This window comes from Camarhynchus parvulus, chromosome 7 (genome assembly GCF_901933205.1).
Source record: "Camarhynchus parvulus chromosome 7, STF_HiC, whole genome shotgun sequence".
In the NCBI taxonomy this organism is placed as follows: domain Eukaryota; kingdom Metazoa; phylum Chordata; class Aves; order Passeriformes; family Thraupidae; genus Camarhynchus; species Camarhynchus parvulus.
In genome coordinates this window covers 22,552,935-22,575,213 of record NC_044577.1, presented here as the reverse complement: position 1 = coordinate 22,575,213, position 22,279 = coordinate 22,552,935, and the positions used below count along the sequence as shown (strand labels likewise).

At 39.8% G+C, this 22,279-nt stretch overlaps 1 protein-coding gene across 1 annotated transcript in view; it reads right to left on the bottom strand.

Annotated features, from left to right (window-relative positions):
- The window catches only part of USP37 (ubiquitin specific peptidase 37), a 32,262-nt gene that overhangs the window by 9,675 nt on the left and 308 nt on the right, over window positions 1-22,279 (bottom strand). The window contains exons 2-17 of the mRNA XM_030952409.1: window positions 21,427-21,636; window positions 18,404-18,575; window positions 17,217-17,317; window positions 15,787-15,968; window positions 15,385-15,459; window positions 14,772-14,869; window positions 13,198-13,282; window positions 12,122-12,283; window positions 11,489-11,620; window positions 9,617-9,740; window positions 9,164-9,369; window positions 8,293-8,410; window positions 7,014-7,093; window positions 6,326-6,490; window positions 4,806-4,871; window positions 3,727-3,877 (exon numbers count right to left, since the gene is read on the bottom strand). Of these exons, the coding sequence (XP_030808269.1) occupies window positions 3,727-3,877; window positions 4,806-4,871; window positions 6,326-6,490; window positions 7,014-7,093; window positions 8,293-8,410; window positions 9,164-9,369; window positions 9,617-9,740; window positions 11,489-11,620; window positions 12,122-12,283; window positions 13,198-13,282; window positions 14,772-14,869; window positions 15,385-15,459; window positions 15,787-15,968; window positions 17,217-17,317; window positions 18,404-18,575; window positions 21,427-21,582 (2,073 nt within the window). The 5' untranslated portion in view covers window positions 21,583-21,636. The remainder of the gene's footprint in view (window positions 1-3,726; window positions 3,878-4,805; window positions 4,872-6,325; window positions 6,491-7,013; window positions 7,094-8,292; window positions 8,411-9,163; window positions 9,370-9,616; window positions 9,741-11,488; window positions 11,621-12,121; window positions 12,284-13,197; window positions 13,283-14,771; window positions 14,870-15,384; window positions 15,460-15,786; window positions 15,969-17,216; window positions 17,318-18,403; window positions 18,576-21,426; window positions 21,637-22,279) is intronic.

The following is a 22,279-nucleotide window of genomic DNA, read 5'->3' as shown; positions in this document are numbered from 1 at the left end:
GTTTGAATAAGCAGGTATATAGCATCAGTTTTACACTTCTGTGGAGATTTATTTTTATAAACCCTATGGAGTGGGAGCTTGGCACTGTCAACATTCAACATAGTTATATGAGACTCAATGGAGAGACAGCCTTTTTAGCGACACTTACTCCACAGAAAAATATTTAAGCATACACTACAACCAGTTTTTACAGGCCTTGTGGATTAACATACACAAGATAATTCTTAACTTCTTCCTGTCCTTCAAAACACGTTTCCCCTTTAGGTTCTGATGAATTCTCAAGCCCCTGGCAAGTCAATGCTGAGATACAAGCAGGGAAACTGCAAGTTTGTTAACAAAGGATGAAGCAGCACCATCAGAGTAACTGAACTCAAATATAAGGATGGATGAACAGAAACTAAAATTGAGCTGTTATGAAGAGCAATTAAAATTAGGTTTTGTGCTACAGATTTGTCATATGAAACCATGATGTGAGTAGAGGGAGGAGAGCAGGAGTTGCAAACCAAGTAAGAAAAAGGTTAAATAGGGAAAAGGGAAACTATTCTTTCCCAAGGAGAACAGAATGATTTTCATTTGGAAGAAAGAAAAAACACCTTAGTCTTCATCTCAATTTTCCTTTTTATAGTTCATTTTCCTAAAGCTGAAGCTCATCAACTCCTACACCACCGTAATTTGCAAATAATACAGTAATTTCAATCATTTTGATATTAACTGTTAATCAGGAGGTTAACCTCCATGTATGCATGTTTACACAATTACACTATTTATCTTATGCTTAGAATTTCTTTTCCTATATTATGTTAAAAGGGGGTAAGATAGTTTCTATTAAAATGTACTTATCCAGATCTTACTGCAAACTGCATTAGGATGAATCCCAGAGCTTTGTTAAAATGAACAAAATTACATTTTTACTGCTGCTTTTTACTTAAATACAGCAAGCATTTTGTATTAAAACTGCCTTATCAAACAAGATTAGTAAATGAATTAGCTAACTAAACTGCTTGCTCTAGACATGTTGCCCTCCAAGAATTAGAAGTGCCAAATTTAAACCTCTCTCCTCACAGGTATTTATGCACTGGATAAGTAAAGCAGAATACCTTTTTAAGCTTTCTGATTTCCCTCTCTGCACCTGTAGGCTACCAACATCAAAACTGGTTTAGCTCTTCAGCAAGCCCTAGTTCCAGGCTCTCTGCCAACAGCTACCACTAATTCAGTGGATGGATGGACTTTAAAGACTTGGCAGCATCTGTGCATTATTTGAATACAACTTTTCTACTAGACATTATTTGCATAGATTTAAAATAGCTTAGGCTCTAAGACAGGCTGTTTTAAGTAAGCATTTTTAAGAAGTCCTTCAAACACTACTTCACTGCACAATCAGAGATCACAGGAATTGCAGCTGTGCCCTGTTTAGCTGGACAACTGCTGCTTGCCCCTACCATCCAGTGCCCTATACAGATGCTATTCCAGCTGTTCTCCCACACAGCGGGGACATTTTGCAAAGAGTGCCTGGCAAGGGATGCACTTGCCAGACAAAATGACCACCAAGCCCTTAATGCAACCCCATCTACAGCTCGTTTGAGAATCATACCAAGAGAAATGGTGCAACAACAGTACTGACACTTCCAAAAACCAGGACCAGGTCTCCCAGCACAACACTGAAGTGGTCAGAGAACCTGGTTAATGGTAACACACGGATGGCCAGGCATGTGGTTGAGAAGTGGCCAATATGCATGGCCACAGAATAAAATAATTTATGTGGAATCATCACCACCAGTGTCTCTTTCCCACAACAGGCTATAAAGCCTGTAATTAATTTGTTATTCAAATTAGTATGCTTTATTCCCACAATTTCTGCACTTACAGGGCTTGTGCAGTAGAAACTACCTACTCTTCCTCACAAACAAAACTCCAGGAAGTTAGGACAGTTTGAAATACCTTTTCTGAAAGGTACATAAGAGAGACTTCAAAGACAAACCTGTTTCCTTCCTCCAGCTGCAGCCAGGCATAGATGTGCCATGCAGAACAGCAGACACAAGACCTTCAGCAAAGGTTTTTCTGTGCTTTCCCACAGCAATCCATTCCATCCCTACATATCCTGACCATGAGGAAGTGTTCCCTAATATTTAATCTAAAAACTACTGTCTGCAATTTAGTCTATTACTTCTTGTTCTATCCACCACAGGCACAGGAAACAGCTCAAGTGTTTCTATTAACTTCTTCCCTTTCCTTGAAGACACAAGCCTTGCCTACATTTTTCTTTAAACTGAAGACCACTTGCCTGGCTCTTTCTCTCAACATCTTCCTTTCTAGACCTCTGACCATTCAAGTTCCTCTCCTGTGGCCCCTCTCCAGTTAATCTGTAACTCTTTTCAGCCCAGAGCCCAAAGATAGATACAGAACTCCAGCTAAAGCTCAATTCTGAGGGGAAAACGAGGGTTACTTCACACAGTGTGTATGTAGGCTATGGTTCTGTCTAGATATTCTACTTTCAACCTGTCTGACCTTGTGATTGTCACCTTTCATGAACCTTTCTGAAGGCCCACTGTTTTCCCAGCTGTTCCTATCCCACATTTATAGTCAATTAATCCTGTTAAGATTAGCACCTTTAGCCTGTTCCTACTGAACAACCTCTCCTATTTTTATGCAGTTTCTCAGATTTGTCAAGATCATTCTTATCTGTAGTTCTGAGCTTCATCAAACTGGCAGCTCTTCCCAGCTCTGGATCTTCTAAAAGTTCAATACTCAGTATCTGTCATTTATTAAATACTGGGTCAGGATCCTCCCTTGTTTGATTTTCCCATCAGATCAGAAACTGTAGCTATCTTCCTCTTGTTACTACTGCTATTCATCCACATTTACACCTGTCCCTTAATATCATAATCAAGGCCACAAGTCTCTGCTTGATTAAAATAACCCTATGAGCATTGTCAAAAACTTTAGTGAAGCAAAAGCTTTATAGAAGCAGAGATGCAGGAAACTTGTCCTAGGCACTAGGCCTGCAGCACTCTCAACAGAAGAAAGTGGTACTGCAAAATAATCCTCTAAGCTGCTTCTATTCCCTTCTGGGTCATCATTTCTTCCCACACAACTCATCTACCTGCTAATACACTGGCCTGACAGGCAAAAAAAGCAACTTGGCAGCATTAACACTAGTCACAAGGAAAAGCTCAAAGGCAATTGGAAATTAACTCTGCCATTACACCAATGAACTTGGTCTCTTCACACTTCTGTGTCCGCCGACAAAGACTGTTAGCTTGAGATTCCAAAAACATTTAAAAGCCACACTTGAAAGGGGACACGGATTGGATGTGCAAGAAATTGTCTCAACTGAATATTCTGCTCAGCCCAACTTGTACTGGATCTAATTTAATCAAGGGCTTTACTGCATGCTTTTATTATTGACAGCACATTATACTTCAGCCCAGGAACATTATTAGTGCAAGTTACCCAAAGGACTGACCAAACTACTAAGCAGCTGGTATCCATAACCTGAAAACTCAAGCTCAATTGCAATGCAATTACTTCTGTTCCCAGTGGGAACCCAAGACAACTGTAGAGGGAGGTCAATTAGCAGTGCACTCCCTTCCAGCATTGCAGTGCTAATTAGGAGGAAAAAAACCTCATCTGACATCAATGTCACTCAGTTTATGCTAAAAAAAGCACACAGCAGAGATGAGCACATACAGGATCTAGTACATGAAAGTTTGTGGGTTTTTCCCTTACCTTTTCTGGCTCATCTTGCAGTTGTTGCTGGTCTCTACTCTGTATGTTACACAACCTTTGGCTATGGGCAACAGAGCGTTTCAATGGCTCATCATCGCTGTCAGAATCGACACAGAGTGCTGCAGAGCTCTTGGACTTGAAAGTGTATTTTCTGTAAATTAAAAACATGGCTATAGAACTTCACAGCATTGTAGCATCATACAAACATGCCTCAAAGTAACTGTTGAAGCATTGCTTTCACACTGTTCAACTGGGGAACAAACTGCAACAATGGACAATGACAATCTATTAATATGGCAGTCAAGGTTTTCAGAAAAGCTTTATTCTGCTGGGTTAACTGACATGTTTACTTGAAGCCTGCAATAACAGTTTACAAAGTTAAAAGCAACTAAGTGTGTGGCTCTTGCTTTTAAGGCAAAGGATGCTGCACTTTATTACCTTGCAATCCCAGACTGAACTCATTTGAGACAAGGCCACATTAACACATAGAATTTGGCATAAATCATTTGACTTGAGTTTTTTAAGCTGGACATAGGGCTTCTCACAACATCCCCCATATATAAAAAGTACAAAAATGCACCAATTTTTCATTTTGTTGTTTGCTCTTCCATTAAGATAAATTCTTGCTTCTTTAGAACAGAAGACAAAGGAGTCTGGGGAAGTCACAATTTCTGTTTTATTAGTAAATCTGGTCTTTCAGCATCCCTCAGTGCAAAACCATCCAGTGTGATATCACATATTTCACAGTATCAAAAACTGGCTGTCTTATCTTTGCAAATAAACTTAAGGAATCAACCACCTGCTCCCAAAACACCCATTTTGGCTCCATAGAGTCAGAACAAAGAGCTAGACTGCAGAATTAGCAATCATTTTGCTTCTTAAACTAGGCAAATTGCACCACTGATGTTAATTTCAGCTACCATGAAATAGCAATAAAACTCAGATATGAAAAAAGACAGTAGCTGAAATAATTTACAACATAAAAACCAGAAAAGAACAAGAAAATCTAAAAATGCCTTGGAACCTATGCCACAAAACCCCAGGCCATTGGACAAGGACATTCCAGAGCTATAACTCACCTACAAGGTGTGGAAGTGCTTACAGTACAGGAATTCACCATTTGGGAGGCTTTCAATGGACGGGAACTATTAAAAGAGCAAAATAATTTATTGCAGTAGTTACAGTCTTTAAAAAATAAGTTTACTTGTCTGCTATGCATGCAAATCCATGACCAAAAGAACAAACAGAATACCATTATGTACTTGCTAATTGCTTAGATTTACAGTAATAACTTCATCACACTATAAATAAACAACAGTTGTTCAAAACCATGTATAATCCTTTAAACTTGATTCACTTCTTGGCAATGCACCCTCAGGGACCAGCTCACAAATTAAAGGCTCTTGGCTCTCATGTCAAGACAACTCATTCCTTTATATTTTATTCCCACCAACACTTGAGTTCCTGCTCCCAAACCACAGTCTCCTGCTGTTGTCTGGATCAGCCGGTTTTCTGGCATATCCCACATCTTAATTTCTTCTGCCTTACCTAGATTCCTCTGAACCAACTTCCTGCTCCATTTAATCCTTTCACGGGGTCCTCAAAGTCCATCACTATCACTACACATCTATCAAACAGATGGTAGCCACTGCAGAAATCTTTTCTAATCTTCCTCCTAAACCAGGGCTGCTTCTCTCCAGCCTAGTTCCCGTTCCACTCCCTGGTCAATCACAATGGCTTCCATGACTGAAAAAAACTCCAAATATTGGAAAGCTATTTCCAACCTGTCTTCAAGTATTGCTGCTCTGGTTAGCATAAACTGTTTGTTGTGTTTGAGATTTCTACTGTTAAAACAAACTCATGGGAAACATCCACTTACATCTCAAACCACCACTAAACATTTGGCAAAACACCTGCCACAATGCTGAACATATGCACCAGATGTGTCCTAGCTCACTATGGATACCCTGGCTATGTCATTCAGCAGAGGCCACAAGAGACCTAAGGGTTTCTTGCTCCTTATTCTGCCACAAGCTTTCTATGTGACAACTGGCACATTTAATCTGTGTCTCAGGTCAGGCAGCTGTAAAGAAATAACAGTCTCAGAGAGAATATTTTCAGTGTGCAAAGTGCTCAGATACTACAGTGGCACGGGAAAGACAATGAAAAAAGAATGACAGCACAGGAGATGCAAGTGGAAATTAGCAGAAAAAGGTAGGGTGTTTTGTCTTCTAAGCAGAGTTAGAGTGTTCTGAAGGGAAAGGTAATCTAGATTACTTTGGACTGAGAGGCCTACATTTTTAAAATTACTAACAGAAGTGTTTTTAAAAAGAACATAAAGTTATTTTCAAGGACAGTGAAGAATATTATCTTACCAAATATTCCCTAGATAATGCCCAACTGTCTCTTCCTACTGCTTCTATCATGCCTCCTTTCCAAACATGTTCTTATGACAGCAGCATTACAAACCAGCAGCACACATCTGAAGCTGCATAATTGTAATGTTTCCTTGCCCAGACATCCTCTGGAGGAGATCTGACAACTGCCTACCTTGTGGCATACATGATTAACAGAGCAGGGACCAAAGCTGGACACTTACATGGCAGAATGGACGCTCCATCCCAGGGTCAGTGGCAGCCTGGTGCTTTCTGTGCAGTGGGAAAGCAGGGTTAAATATCTTGGAATAACCACCTGCTGCCCCACTTTATGATTGAGAGACAATGCTACATTGAAGCTGTATCGTTTCAGATGAAGAATCAGGACCCTGAGAGAGATGAGAGAAGGACAAATGTTCATCTCAAGACAGAAGTTAAAGAAAAACTATTCAAAATCCAAGTAAGCCTTTCTTCCAAAGGCATTCACCTGACCAAACCAGATTATTACTTTGGGGTGGTAGGCAAACGCTGACCATATCTTATCTGCAAGACACAGGTAATTACATCCCCCCGTTCATCACTCAACTTGTACAATATTAAAATTCCAGAATATATTTTCTATATCTGCTTCCTTCATATCCCAGAAATCCCAAGGAAAGGGGAAGGGGAAAACTTGGTCCTCCTTGTGAAGTGATAGGGAGGAAGAAACAACTACTGCTGACAGTTTCCAAGGGCTTTTTTAAAGTAAAACTGAAGAACAGCATGAAGACTAACTGCAGGTGCATCTCTTTCACACACTGACCACTGCACATGCTGTCCTGCCCACTTTCCCAGCTTTACTCTTCAAGGGATTTTTGCTTGCACTTTTGTAACATGCTTCCAGGAAGGAGAGGAACACGTGTCAGCATTTACCTGGGAAGCCTGTTGAACTTGTGTGTGACAACAGCAGACTTTCCATTGCACTTCTCACAGGAATACTCAATCTCCTCTGCCTGTTTAAGGAAGCAGAGAAATGACTTGTGGAACAAAACAGAAATCAAACAGATCTCAGCCAAAAATACATCACATCTGTTACACAAACTCTTCAAACAGCAGTAACCACTTAAAATTATAATCACCTTCAAGCTGATCTAGTAAGAGGACATTTAATAAGAGGACAGGCAGCAGACCTTAAAATTTCACATCATATCCAGTAACACAGGCGGAATTCTTCTTGCAAGTCTACTGGAGACCAGTGAATTAGCCACCATTATGACACAAAATAGCTTCCAAAGGGAGGGGACAATCTTGTGAGGTTAACAGTTTTCTCTCCCATATACAGGATTTATTTGGGTTTTTTTTTCCCTAACAACTTTTGGTGGAGGATGGGGCCATGAAATTTTCTCACTGCTTTGTTCCTCGAAAGGTATCCTCATCTAAACTTACAAAGGGTATGCTACCAGAGAGTAGAGCTGTGGACAGACATCAAAAGGGGAAGCATTCCTTTCCTGAAATTACATAACCTGCCCATCAAACATTCCTACAGCCCTCTATTCAAGTGAAGTCAAATTACATTAAAATTTTAGGATTTTTTTAAAATTGTACGACCTCCACCAGCTTTTAGGAGAAAAAGCACGTCAGCTATTCTCTCTGTTGAAAATACTATCTATACAGAGAGGAAAAAAAGTTTGGCTGAAGATATGACAAAATACAACATCAATTCACAGACATACAGTTCATTTTCAGCTTTCAGAAGCTTCACCTTGAAGCTCTACTTACAAAACAAGCATCCACATATTACAGCTATTTTTTTTTAATTATTGTACCTGCATGATCTTTTTCCTCCATGCTAATTAAGGCCTGTACACAAGCTGTTGAAGCATCCTAGCCCAGGAGAGGTAGCACTTCCTGACTGATTATCCCAATGTGACAGCCTCCCTTCTCTCCTCTGTATTTGTTTACACCTCAACTCTTCCATCACAAAATTGGGAAGTTTACCTATTTTACAGCAGTTAATTTCTGCACAGCATTTTACAATATAAACTTCCATATGCTGTTAATGGACAAACCTCAAAAAAGTTCACTGTTATTTCACATGCCTGCAAACCACTGTCACAGAAATTAATAATCAGCTGTACAATCAGAATTTCCATATGGTGCATAACCTGCACACATTCCACAATGCATAAAAAACCCCCCTCAAAGTACATACCCGAAAAAAGAGATCAAGAGAATCCTGGATGGATCGGGAAGGAAGGAATTTCTTCCTTCGAGGAAGGTCAATGGAGAGGTCATTAAACTGTTCTCGTTTAGTGACTGTTTCACCACACCTAAAAAAGAAACATGCTCATGCAAGTCTGATGAAAAATAAACTTGAAACTAATGAACGCTTTCGTGGTTTAGGGTAAAGTGACTTCCCAGTTCATCTTATTTTTACTCATCAAAATGAAACTGTTTGATGCTCAGGACAAAGTTGGAACTTGCAATTTCTTTTTGATGCTTTAGAAGTTGAATTATTTGTTTAAGGGTAAGAACAAAAATGCACAGATTGCTTTGGAGAGGCAAATGATCAGGCATAGAGGTAATCAAAGTGATTGCTATAGCTGAATACATCTGCTGCACAGGTCACACACAATGAGTGCCCAGACATATTGGCTGACATCTTTTTCTGCAAGGATGTAGAGAGACGGAAGAAAATGCCATTCCCTGGAAGCCCTTAGAAAGATCAAATTAAGAGCCTGGCATCCCCTTTTCCCCTTTTTTAAGAGGAAATATTACTTGGCTGAAATCCCCTTTTCTCTCTATTCCCATACAACTGGTACATAAAGAGCAAAGCACAAAGGCTTTCCATTAAAAATGCAATGAAGGACTAGGTGGTATGAAACTGTTTAAAGAAGGCCTGAAGCAGCAGACAGCATGGTGTGAATTTACAGCATTTCTAGACAAGAGAGTATTCTTCTAAATATCTAGCCTTGGATAAAACATAGCTCTTAGTTGTTGTTACTGCAGATGAAGTCATGTGAGATGGGAACACTTCCCAGTCTTTTAAGGTAAGTGTGAAAAAAGCTGTCAAGTACACTTACATTTTGCAAATGATAGAATGCTGAACCTCAAACTCTAAGTTACTGATAACGGGACATGTATAAACTTTGGTGGCTGAGAGGTCATCAGAAGCACGTCCTGGTGAGTTATCCTCATTAGGGATTGGTTCACTCTTCCAAGTTTTGTTTAACTTTTCCATGTCTTCCTTCAGCTGATCCAGACACTGGCTCAAGAACTCATGTGCATCCTAGAAACAGGGCAAATGCAATGCAATGGCTTTGTATAACTTCATTCAGTATTTTTCTCCAACACACACAGACTGGGGAATTATGTTCAGTTCACTGCCTTCAGTAATACTGAGGCAGTTCTGCTCTAACAATCACTGCCATTCAACCAAAAGTTACTGTCAAACACAGCTGAAGCTCGACAGGTGTTCAACACAGTCCAAGCACTGGACAAACTGCACATAACTTTTTCCAGACAATGATACTTACATTCTGCATGTACCCAGAAAATCTCTCTGCAGTAGCTGAAATGGCACTTTTCACCTTCTTGAGCAGGTCCTTCTTAACCTCAGGGCTGCAGACATCTTTTTTAGCAAGCAGATGGGCAAAACGTCTGCAGAAGTCAAGGCAATGAAACACTGGTTGGTTTTCCAGGACTTTAGAGAAACAGAACAGAACTCATGATACCTTATTTTAAGATTTCCTAAAAGCTTCTGTCCTGTGATAAGTGGCTCAGGGGTTCTGTATGAAAATATCCCACATATAATTGACCTTTTCCATTTCAAGTATTTTGAGATCTCATTTGAAGCCATCATCAAATGGCACTCAAATTAACAAAAAAAGCCAATCCACAATCTTTTAAGGTAGAGAGAAAAGCCTTATAAAGCTCTAAAAATGTATTTTTCCTCTTTTACAATGAAGAAAAAACCTCATAATGCTTTTTAAAAACATTTGTACTGATAGGAAACATGATATCACACAGTACCAAAATAAGCAATGCAAAATCACTAAATTCAACTTGAATGATCAGAACAGTTTCTATTTATGTTTTATTTTTAAACTTCTACTCATTTTCAAGCCTTATGTCTTTCAGTAGTAAAAACATTTTAACAGAGAAAAAAGCTGTAGCAAAAAGAGCCATGAGGAGTTCCTCGGTTCAAGCTGGTGCTTCTGTCAGCTTTGCTACAGAACTTTTGAAATTAACTTTACTTGTGGTTCTCAGCTACTGTGATTTAATTATCTTTTACAACTGCTTTACAATTTCCCAGGACATACACACCAAATATATTCCAAGCACAAGTTTTGGTCACGCTACACACATAGGAAGGTGATAGGAAGATGTCACATTGCATGACACAAAAAACCCCCAACCCAAAGACAGGGAAAACCTGTATAATCCCCTTGCATCCCAAACCCAACAACTCATACTCAGCTAACCCCAAGAATCTGATCAGTTTATTGCAGCTTGACAAGTTTCTGCTACTCTGCTGAACTCCAAGAACAGCGTGTGCTGTCCTGGCCCTCTACAGCTGCTCAGTGAAGCACGTTAGGAAACCACAGCACAGCTGATAATCAATCACTGATCAACCAGAAAAACAGTCACCAGGTTAGATGGTATAGCCAAACCAAGAGAAGACAAAGTAGATGCTTTGAGTATCAACTCTGATTTGTACAGGACGACACACTGCCCATTAGGTATATGCAGCACAACCTTCAGAGGTCTTTCTATAAAAATTAGAGAAAGGACATTTCAAGAGGCATGTGGAACAACCTCTGATCCCAAGTAGTGTAGAAAGAGTTCAAGATAACACACCAAAAATAGAAAATTGCCTCAAAAGATATAAAAAATGATGGAACAGAAACACAAATGGTTCTGATAATCCTGCATCTTATTTAGTGATAGAAAGGAAATGAGGTGCACCAGAGAAAATATAATAAAAATCCCAAATGGCTGAATTTAGAGAAATATTAAGTATGCAAAACTTGAACACTTTCCACAGCTACCAAACAAAAGGCATAAGCCCCCACATATCAGTTGAAGTTAGTGATCAGCTTAAGCTCTACCTGGCAAAGTTTTTAAAAGAAACTTTTCTGCATCTAACTTATTTTGCAATTTCTTACATTTTCTTCTGCAGCATTTCACTCTGCCACTAGAAATACAGTAAAAGAATGCCTGTAACTCAATATTATAAGTTAAGAGCTGATTTCCTATTTCAAAAGTAAAGCTCCAAAATACAGATAGCTCTAGGATTTTTTTTATTATCTATACAGGCAAATGACCCTCTATAAGCATGCTTCAGTATTACCAAACCAGTTTCTCAGTAAAGGAGAAAAACAGCTTTCACAGAATGTGAATTTTACCTGATAAGTGCATTGAGTGGAATTTTTTTCCACGGGATACCCTGTTTGAGCAAATCATTAGCAAAAGACTGAATTGAAAACAAGGACTGTAGAATGGCATTCATATAGCAGGTGTTTCCCAAGTTTGAAAACCTGAAAAAAAAAAATTAAAACCTTTGTGTCTAATGGTCAATGTGCAAACCTGCTGCCAGAGTTAAACACAGCACTGCTAACACACAGGATATTCACCCCAGCCACTCCCCACAGAGCATCTTACTGGAGCTGTTCCCCAACCCTGCAGCCTAAACTGAAAACTCATGGGAGACAGCAATAATCAGGAAAGCACCCAGGAGTTTCTACAATTAAACTTTAAAAAATGCATATATATATATATATATATATATATATATACACAGACACACACACACAGAGAAATGAATCATCATTAAAGGAACATGAATTACCAGAAATTGCTATGTCTCTGAAACTCCCAGGATGTGAATTCAGAAATACATATCCTCCAAACTAAGAAAAGGGTTCCCTCCCTCAGTTTCATTAATTTCAGGATTATTTTTTTTATTAAATAATTATAACAAGAATGTGCATGTTCTGATGATCAAAGTATGTACACTAGAAAAAGAAAATTAAATTTACCCTTGCAACTGTTGTTGAGGATGGGTGGAAAGGGGCACTCGGGGTTTGTTCCATCCTGTGTAATCTTGATTAGATCTCATTTTTTTAACAGAAAGAGGGGCAGGCTGAGAAAGGAATCCCAGGCTTCTTTTGGCTGAAGAGGTCTGGCTGGATACACTAGACCTAGAAACATAAAAGCATAAGAAGACAGAAAATTTGTCATGTTCTGCCTTAAAGAGCTATAGTCCATGACACTGGAATCACAGCACCATGGAAGACAAGGACTGGTGAAGCCATACAAGATAACTGGAATGTATCACAGTGAAAAAGAGGTGTGACAGGGGAACACTTCTTTCCAGAAGTGTTAAATTCTTAGCTTGGTTAAATTTTCTTATATCCACTGGTGTACATGCAGTATAACCAAGCCTTTGGTCTTATAAACATTTAATAATTCTCCACACACTATGATGAGAGGAAGAATGATTACATAGGAGGAGATCACCACTCCCAAGATAGGCTTAAAATTCACATCTGGGCCAGAAGCTTCATTTTCAGTGTCTTGTTTTTGTAACCTAATCACCAACTATAGACCTCAATTCCTAACATTTAAACATGGACAATGCTTCTTTTCTCCCTTGATCTTGTATCTCATCTATCTAGGACAGAGACCATGAGTCTGACTGCACAGCACCAGACAAAGAAGAACCCCAAGCTCAGCAGGATTTAGTATTTGCTAAAATACTGTTATTAAAATATAGAATTGCATGCCATTTATCTACTTAGGAAAAATGAAGCATGAGTTAAGTATGAACTTCATTAGTTCATTTAGTATTTGAACCACATAGAGTTATTCACAACAACTATAACAGACTTGAGTTTTTTTATAAGTCTTTCTATTGCAAGCAGTAACTAGTTTGTAGATGTAAGCAGGGCAGTTGAAGACACACTGAAGAACTGGGCTGTGCTCCCGAAAGGAAAAAACAAAACCCACCAAGATATACATCTAAGCACCATGAAATCAACACACGGGAAACTGAAGAGCTCTATTCCTGTGAAACAACTGCTATTTACAGTTCATTCTAGTGAATCAGCCTTACCTGTCCAGGGAGGAACTGCCAGTGGAGTACTCTTTTGAAGAAGATCGACTACCATAAAAAGATGATGACTGCAGTGGTAAAACACCTTTAAAAGAGAAGGAAAGACAGGACATTTTATTCCAGGTTACACAGCTATTTTTACAATAAGCAACGTGTTTGAAAGTACTTGGTCAAAAGGTTTAAAAATCCTCAAATACTGGTTTCTAGAATTGATTGGGAGATGACTAATACATATGCTTAGAAGTACTAATGTGAATATTAACTATATGTAAGTATAGGTATGATGGAGTTTCAGGTATTCAATTCAGTCTCCATCAAACCCAAAGTGCAATATGAAATATTAAAAAGTCATTATCTTCACTATGTGAAAGTTAATAAATATCTACCTCTTGTTAAGAGAGAAAAGACACAGGTACAGAAAACTCCTGATTTCCAATGCAGTGCTCACAAAATTCAAGGTAAATATGCAGAAGTGAAAATAGCTTCTCTTCCCACTCCCAATTCCCACAGTAAATTACTACATACTTGGGGCAAAATAGGATTGTTTTATTGATATATCATTGTGACAGATCCTGAGACTTTAATGCCTCAGATGGTGTCACATTAAAAAAAGGCCCTCAAGAGTCAAAACCCCACCTATTACAGTGAATCTCAGTGTAATTTAGTTTGAAAAATGAATAACTGTTTGCTTCTTTTCCAGCTTGAAGTTGTTTGAGCCATGCAATTTTCAGAAATGCAGATATATGAAAGAAGTTTGCAAGAACTTGCAGGGATACACAGACTCCAATTTTGACTCTGAAGACAAAACCAGATGTCCATTCAGAGGTCCATTCAAATATACATCTTACCAGCTCTTCCAGCAACATATTCGTGCCATCAGAGATGCACTAAAAAAAGAATGCATCCACCACCATTCTCCCATAAAAACCAAGATCTTGAATGCATTCCACTTTATGAGGAAAGAAGCTAAGTATTTATTCATAAAACTGAAGAACAATGCTGCTTACTAGCTTATCTACATATTGTCAGTATTTCTGTATTGTCTGTAAGGCCTTGTCCCACAGCAGTATCTAACAGAACTTTGGTACAAACAGGACCAAAGTCCTGATCCCTGTAAGTTCTGGGGAAGACACAAGGAAGTAAAAGCAAACAGCAGACATCTCAATCACAAAAACCAGCCTACAGTTCACATGGGCATTAAGAGCAAAGGGAAGTTTTAAAAATAATTAAGAAAGCAAGTAAAAAGGAGTTTACAGAAATCCCCTCCCAAGTGAAAGGGCAGCTTGGAACAGATTGAAGCTGCTTGTTGGAATTTTCAAGCAAACTGGCTCATGGGCTGGCATCAGCACTGAAGAATAAAGGTCAAGGCCACACTAGAGCAGAACAGGCTTCGAAAATTAAGGCAGGTTATTTGCATCCCATATATGGCTCTGGAGGAAGCAACAAAATTAATGGCATAGCAGATTAGGAAAAAATCTGCAGCCTCTGCATCAACTTGCTGAAGTTGTACCAAAGGGGCAAAATTGTACTGGTCAAGGCTAGGTATCATTTGGTTTTACATTCATTTTTTTTACCTGGTGTCCTATTCTCCTCAGCCTGCTTCAAGTTCAACTGTTTCTCTCTGCTACTATTCAAGTACTTCCATGATGGATCACTCAAGGCTTTATTATTCCTACAGAGAGAAGAGTGGAAGGCAGTGCAGTTACAGAAGATACGGGATATTCCTGTTCAATATTTACAACTTGTTTTAAAGCATTTCTCTATCACCTTTAATACTTGACCACGAACAGTAAAACTTCACTCACATACAAGTTTAACCCATTCATTTAAACAGCCCTCTTAATTAAATTTGACTTCAAACACGTGGAGCTGCTTCTTCAAATGGCAATTCCCCTTTATCAGTTTTGTTTTGAAAAGGGTAAAAGCACATATAGTCCACATGCAGTTCTGAGTGACATAATTGACAAAAGATTGATGACACAAAATTCACATGTGCCAGTTCATGGAAATCAACTGCTGGAGCAGTCTGTACTTCCCTTATTAACCCTGAACACACACCTCATTTCAAGCACCCAATGTTCTCATAAGCTGACTGGCTTGGTCCATGTGGCTGAGAGCATTCTTTTCAGAAAAATATCCCTTTACAAATGAACAAGGAATTTAAAATCAGAAACAACTGTTACTTACGTTGAAGAATCATTTTCTTTGGGATAATCTTCACTCATTTCTGAACCAGGGGGCTGTGTTCTTTTCCTCTTTTCACTGATGACAGAAAAATTTGTGGTCATTCTTTCTAAAAGGCTAGCAAATATCCCTCCTCCAACTGAATATAATTCCTCAATGTCTTCCATGCATTTTGGACCTATCTTCTGCAATCTCCACTTTTATAACATACAGAGAGGCATTTGGTCTGCCCAACTCTTAAGCTGTACTGAAAGTTCTAGCGCCAGTACCAGTAAGAGGCTATAAAAGCATGTATTAACATCCTGTTAAAAGTAACAGCAAAACCAGAGGAAGATTTATATCCACCTGTAGCTGTATAAAGAGCTGAATTGTAACAGTATCATAGTAAGAAGAAAACCCTCCTACCGATTCTCCAACAAGCCTGTCCTGTGAGGGACTGATGATGCAGGAGATGCTGCAATGTTCGCCCTGTTGCTTGGTGTTCCAGCTCCAGCAGAATTCTTAATAGAGCCTCTCGCTGGGGTACCCAGCACCTTGCGGAACGTGCTCTCCTCCTTACTCTCCACAGTCACTCTTTTGGGAGGAGTCTGCAAAGCCCAAGTGGAGTGGGCCAGGGAGAAAACCCAAGAGTGAAAAAATAGGATCATTTTTAGTCTAATCTATGATTTCCACCACTTTTTATTTGCTACAGTGCGGCATCCAGAAGTGGAGAGATACCACTTGTAACACATTCAGAGAGTTTAAGCACTAATTAGACATAGGTAAAATTTTGACTGAGTCATACAAGTCATAAACATTAAGCTCTACTGCAATAACCCCTTTCCCTTCTCATTTTCCAATGCTAAGTCAGTTGAACTTAAGTGTTTAAAATCTCCTTTACAAGCTCTGACATTAAAAAAACCCAAGGCGTGATTCCTAACTATCCCCAGATCAATCCTGGGTGGTATTACAATTAAAAATATTAAAAGGCTGTACTAAAACCCACATAATTAAAACAGTGCCCTGACTGCCTTGGGCCAAACAAGCTCTACACATGATGCAATGCAAAGAGGTAATAAATGGTTAACTAGAGGAATGTTGGCCAATTTTAGACTTGAAAACTGAACATGTCCAATCTCACCACTGTATATACAGCCTCGAGTTTTTAGAGTGAGATTGCCTTTAAGGTAACATGTAGAATTTGTTTTGGGACAATGTCAGAAATAGTCACCCTCAGGGCAGTAACATAAGTGTATTCATAGAGATAACAAAGTAAATTAAAGCTAGTAGATACACCATGAAATCTGGGGAGAAAAAGAAGAAAAAATATTTTGAAGGAAAACAACTTCTGGGGAAAAGTCTGTGAAATTTACACAAAAATGTGAGCAGAATGCCACAAATTCAGTAACTTTATTCTGACATAAACCTGGATCATCTGCTTTTCAATGTACACATTTGGCTGAAGTCTTCTAAGCCCATTGAGACCTATGCTGACTAAGACAGGGTCACACACATGTAAGGTGTTTGGCATAAAACAAAGGGAGATTCAGAACTATGTGAGAAGCAAGTCTGAGTAATGTACTTTCCTTCTATTTCTACTTCTCTGCCTAAAAGCTCATACGTGAAGAACATAGTCTGACTTCCATAGCCAGACACTGACCTTTCTTACTCGTGATGTCTCCTCACAAACAAGATACAGCATTGCCAACCACCCCACACACATCTATTCCAAGCTCTCTTGTTACAAACACTTTGGATGTAAAGTATTTACAGTGCCATTACAACATACAGTAAAGAGAATGAGAGGAAGAGAGAAACAGAATAAAATTAGGAAAAATTTGAACAATTTAACAAACCTGGTTCTCTATGTAAGAGAATTGCCTGTTAGCTTCCTTCTGTGTGGTCCTGCTGCCCAGCACACCTCCAAAACTGCCAGATCCTTGTGAGGGTTTCCCAGCTGACAGAAAAAGTACACAATATTTGATCTGATTGTCATTTAACTGACTGTGATTTTTATTTGCAAAATGTTTAACTGGAGTTGATTTTGGAAAGGGCATGCCAGATTTCTTGCCAACAGACTACAATATTCTGAATGCACAGACATAAGCACATGTTTATGGATATCCCTCATACTGGCCATTAAGCCACTTGGCAGCAAACTTCCCATCCTTAAAAAGAACAAAATAAAGTAAGTAAAATAAAAAACTGAGAGACTGTGCATGGGCAATTAACGACTTCTCAAATACCAACACACAACATAAACAAATCCCTTATGTTAATCTCTGATCATTGTTCGGCATGAGAAAGGTATAAAAAAATGGGGTTTGAGGCCAGAAAGAAGCATTTACAGAAGTGCAAAGAAAGCCAGGAACACAAGGACAAATTGTGCTGAAAATGTGTGCTGGTTTTGGCTGGAGCAGAGTTAATTTTCTTCACAGTAGTGAGGATAAGGCTATGTTTTGGATTTGTCCTGGAAATAGTGCTGATAACAGAGATGTTATAGTTATTGCTGAGCTCTGCTCACAAAGAGTCAAGGCCTTTTCTGCTGCTCACATCACCCCTGAGGAAGCAGGGGATGCACAGAAAGCCAGGAGGGGACACAGACAGGACAGCTGACCCCAACTGACCACAGGGATATCCCACACCATGCAGCATCGTGCTCAGTGTACAAAGCTGGGGAAGAAGTAAGGGAGGCACAGTGATGGTGTTTGTCTTCTCAAGTCACCATCACACATGGTAGAGTGCTGCTTTCTTGGAGATGGCTGAACACCTGCTTGTCCACAGGGAGTGGCGGGTGAATTCCTCATTTGTTCTGCTTGCATGCACAGCTCTTGCTTTACTCACTAAACTGCCTTTCTCTCTACCCACAAGTTTCCTCATTTTCACTTTCTCATTGTCTTCCCAACCCCAGTGGGAAGACTGACTGAGCAGATGCTTGGGGCTTAGCTGTTGTTTGATATGGTTAAACCATGATAAGATGGGGAAAAGAAAACACACCACCTCTCCATAATATTATAACATGATTTACAACAATTGCACTTACCAGTATGAACCCTGTCTTGATGGACTGCATCCAAATACATCCGCATTTCATTTGCATCCTTAAAAGGTACCTTATCAATTGTCAGAAAGCTGGTATCCTTCAGTGTTAGCATCAGGCAGCACAGTTTTCTGCCATTTGGTCGTAAGGTCACAGTTTTAATGTTATGGCTTAACTGAAAACAAGAAAGTGACTATAAGCATAAATCCGACTTTAAAAGGTCAAAATACTTACAAATTCAAACAAAATAGTTCAAATAGACAGGCTAAGAGAAACTCCCAGCAAAATACTTCTTGCTCCACTTCAAGGAAACATTAAACCTCGTACAATTAATACAATCCGTGACCTTGGCATCTGACAGGACTGCAAGGACAGTATCACTATTGCTCAACAGTTTCTAGAGTCCTGGATAAGCTTTCTGAAACTTGCTTTTCTATTGAGTGTGACATCTGTAAATGTAAAGGAAAAACAAGTTTACGAAGTCCCATTTAGTAAAAACATCCACATCAAGTGTAAAATACAATTTAAGATGGGGAAAGTTTCAGGTATTAAACACAAATGTCTCACTTCACAATTTGCTCCCAGAGAAGACAGATTTGAAATAACTTTAAAAATCTGCTGAGGGAGTAAGTCAGCAAGAAACATGCTTACTCTGTATGCAACATCGTAACAATTAAGTGGTGCCAAAACTTTCAGGGTTATGGTTGAGCACAAGAATAATTTTAATAAGATTTTGCACTCCTTAATGATGCTACTGCTATTTTATAATATAATAACCTTCCTTGTGCTTCATGCTAAGTCACCTACAAAAACTGGCTGTTGGGTAAAGGTTCTACTACTCATGCAGGTTGAGCGTATCACAAAAAGACTGAGATAGTCAAAGACACTTTATGTCCACCAATGAGATTTCTTTTTTTCCATTAAGATCTCTAGCTGCTTGGAAAACCAATCTAGGCACAATGGCAGCTTGTAAGAGGGGCTGGAAAACCACCTCAACCAAAAACTAAGGGTTTGTTTTAATGGGAACATTATACTTTTGAAACACCTTGTGCTCAATTCTTGTATTTTGGGTTGGGGGGGTTTTTTGGGTGATTTTTGTTTGTTTGTTTGTTTGTTTGTTTTTTGGTGGGCTGGTGGGATTTTTTTAAAATAGAAGCTCAAAATATTTTCAAATACCTAAGAATAATAGGCTCCAAATTTTTCATGGTCTCTTAAAACACTGACTCCAGTGCAAAGGGATTACAATTACTTCACCATCTCAGAGCAAAACAACCCATTTCAACTCAAAATTCTGTCAGAAGACTCCATCCATACTCTTCATGCACTTGTTATGACCTAGTCTGTCACAAAGTTTTGGCAGGTGTGGGGAAACAAAGTATTTCTCTCAATACTATCTAGGACAACTTAGTTAAAGCTCTGAAACATCTCAAAGACATCATCTGACAGAAGAAATTTGATGACACATCAGTCACTGTAGAAAGAAATATAAAGCTGGATCCATCCAAAACTTCCATTATAGAAATCTAAAAACAGGCAGGGAAATCACTCGCAGTCCTCTCAGAGCAGCTTGTCAAAAACACAGGGAATGCTACTTCTCAAGCAAGATCATCAGGAATTTGTCACACCTGAAGTGGCATGCCAACAGCCTGGGGATGTCTCACACAAACTACCCTCCAGCACAAGCTTCCTCCTCCTCCTTTGCTGCAGTCCCAGCTGCACAGTGGCTTATCACCCTCTCTGCTAGATCCTGCATTCAGTCCTTTCCCCAGATTTCTGTGAAAATCCTCCACTGAGCTCACAAAGAGATCTGACAAGTGCCAGAGACAGCAGCCATGAGAGGCTGGAAGAAAACCTGCCCCTTTAGGCCATGGTTAGCTGTTCTGTAGGCTCATCCTCCCCGTGGAACCTCCCTCTGAGCTGCTGTCACACCACATCACTCATCCAGGCAGAAAGGAGTGGGTGAGAACAGGCACCCAGGGAATGCACGAGGGGAAGACAAAACTGCTCTCCTCAGGTCCAACAGTGGATTAAAGCAAACCTGCAGCCACAGCAGCACACATGAGTAGGCAGAGACTTTCCAAGTCTACAGTAACACAGGTGGGAACAATCCATAGCTAACGATTTCCTGACAGCCTCGATTTCCAGGCAACACCAGCTACCAGACTCTTTGCTGAGACTTTTCAGCACACTAAGGCAGCAAAACCCTAACTTTTCAAAAAGGAATTAACTTTTTTTCATAGCATCTGCACACAGAAATAAATGGCTCAAAGAGCAGACTGGTGAACATTACTGACAAAAAACAACAGTGGCATGAAAAAGCAGAAGCCAACATATAGAGCAGTTTAGGCTGTTGCAAAGTTGCTAAATAAGCTGGAGTTTGTTTTCCTCCAACTGCTCTTGTGTCATTTACATATTTCTAAAACAGGTATGTATTTCTTATAGAAAAAGCACTCTGCTTTTGATTTGGGGCATCTTGCAGAAAATCTAGGAAGACTGACCTGAAAACAATTATAGAATGAGAAAAAATTTGGCTGAATATTTCAAGAGAATCTTTAACAGTGATCTGCATTTGAAACCTAAAACTGTAACAAGTAATGCTCAGCAAAGTCTTGCAATAGGCTACAGGTGTATTAACATCATTACACTTCAGCTGGGGAAACATCTGGTATAAAATGGTCAGGATGTTCTCCTCTAGAGAACACAAATGTGCCAGTAAGAGAAAGGTTACAGGTTCCAAATATCCAAAACGTGAGCCACGATGCTGTAAACTTCTGTTACTTTTCTCTGTTCTTTTGGTTCTTCCTATTCAGTGGTATCTCAATGCCAACCTTGGTAGATCCTTTAACAATACGTGTAAATAATTTACTGGAGAGTTATACAAAGGGATTAGTGTTCAGGAAACCAGGAACAAGAAACAGTGACAGAGGGAAGTCTGCGGGATACTTAATAGCCTTGAAGAGGACAGCTGTTCACAAGAGAGCACAATCCACGCACTGTTAAAACAAAAGCCTTAATGTCTGGCATACCTGAAACGTCGTTGGAATTCCTCCAACATTGTAGTGAACTACTAGATTCACTTTGTTGTCCTTCTCCACAATTTCAAAGCTCCCTTCTTTCCATTTAGTAATCCCAGTCTGCATGCTGCGCATCCGGACAGGTCCGTGCACCTTTAACAGAGCCATGCTTTTTCTCACAGAAAAGAACTAATGACCGTAAGTGTGCTCCACCTTAAAAACCTGTTAAAAAGGAGAAATGTATAACTTGGCAGGCCAAATAATGGCTAAAGGAAGACGGAAGCATGGCTTGAACTTTCCACAGAAGTTTGGTAGAACTGTTTCACTGTTTTTAAATACAGTAAGGAAGAGCTGGACAGCAGCGAAGAAAACTTAGATTAATAAAATCTCTCCCAGTACGAACAGCAGTGCACCGATTCCTTACTACTGAAAGGTCAGCAGATACTATTCCAGACACACAAGTCATTAAAATCCCTTAACTTCAACGGATTTAAGGTAAGGGAAAAAAAAGAAAAGTGCCCGAGGAAAGTCAGTATGAGATGGGAAACAAAGTTTTGGAGGAAGTCTCCAAAGAAAGAAAACGCGCTCGTTCTGACGGCGCGGGACCCGCGGTCACCTGGCAGGGCCGGGCCGGGGGTCCTCGCCTTCCCCCGCTGCTCTCCGCCCGCGAAAGCTACGGGTCCGGGGGCGAGAGCCACAGCCCAAGCGTTGCGGGAAGCAGGGCGAGGCGTTTTCCCGGTAAAAGCCAGAAGGAATGAATGGAGCGGCCCCGGTGCGCAGCCTGGGAGGCGCTGCCGGGGAGGTTCCCCCAGGCATCCCGCGCTCCGGCGCCGCCGCTCCCGGGCCGGGCCTGGCGGTGGCCCCG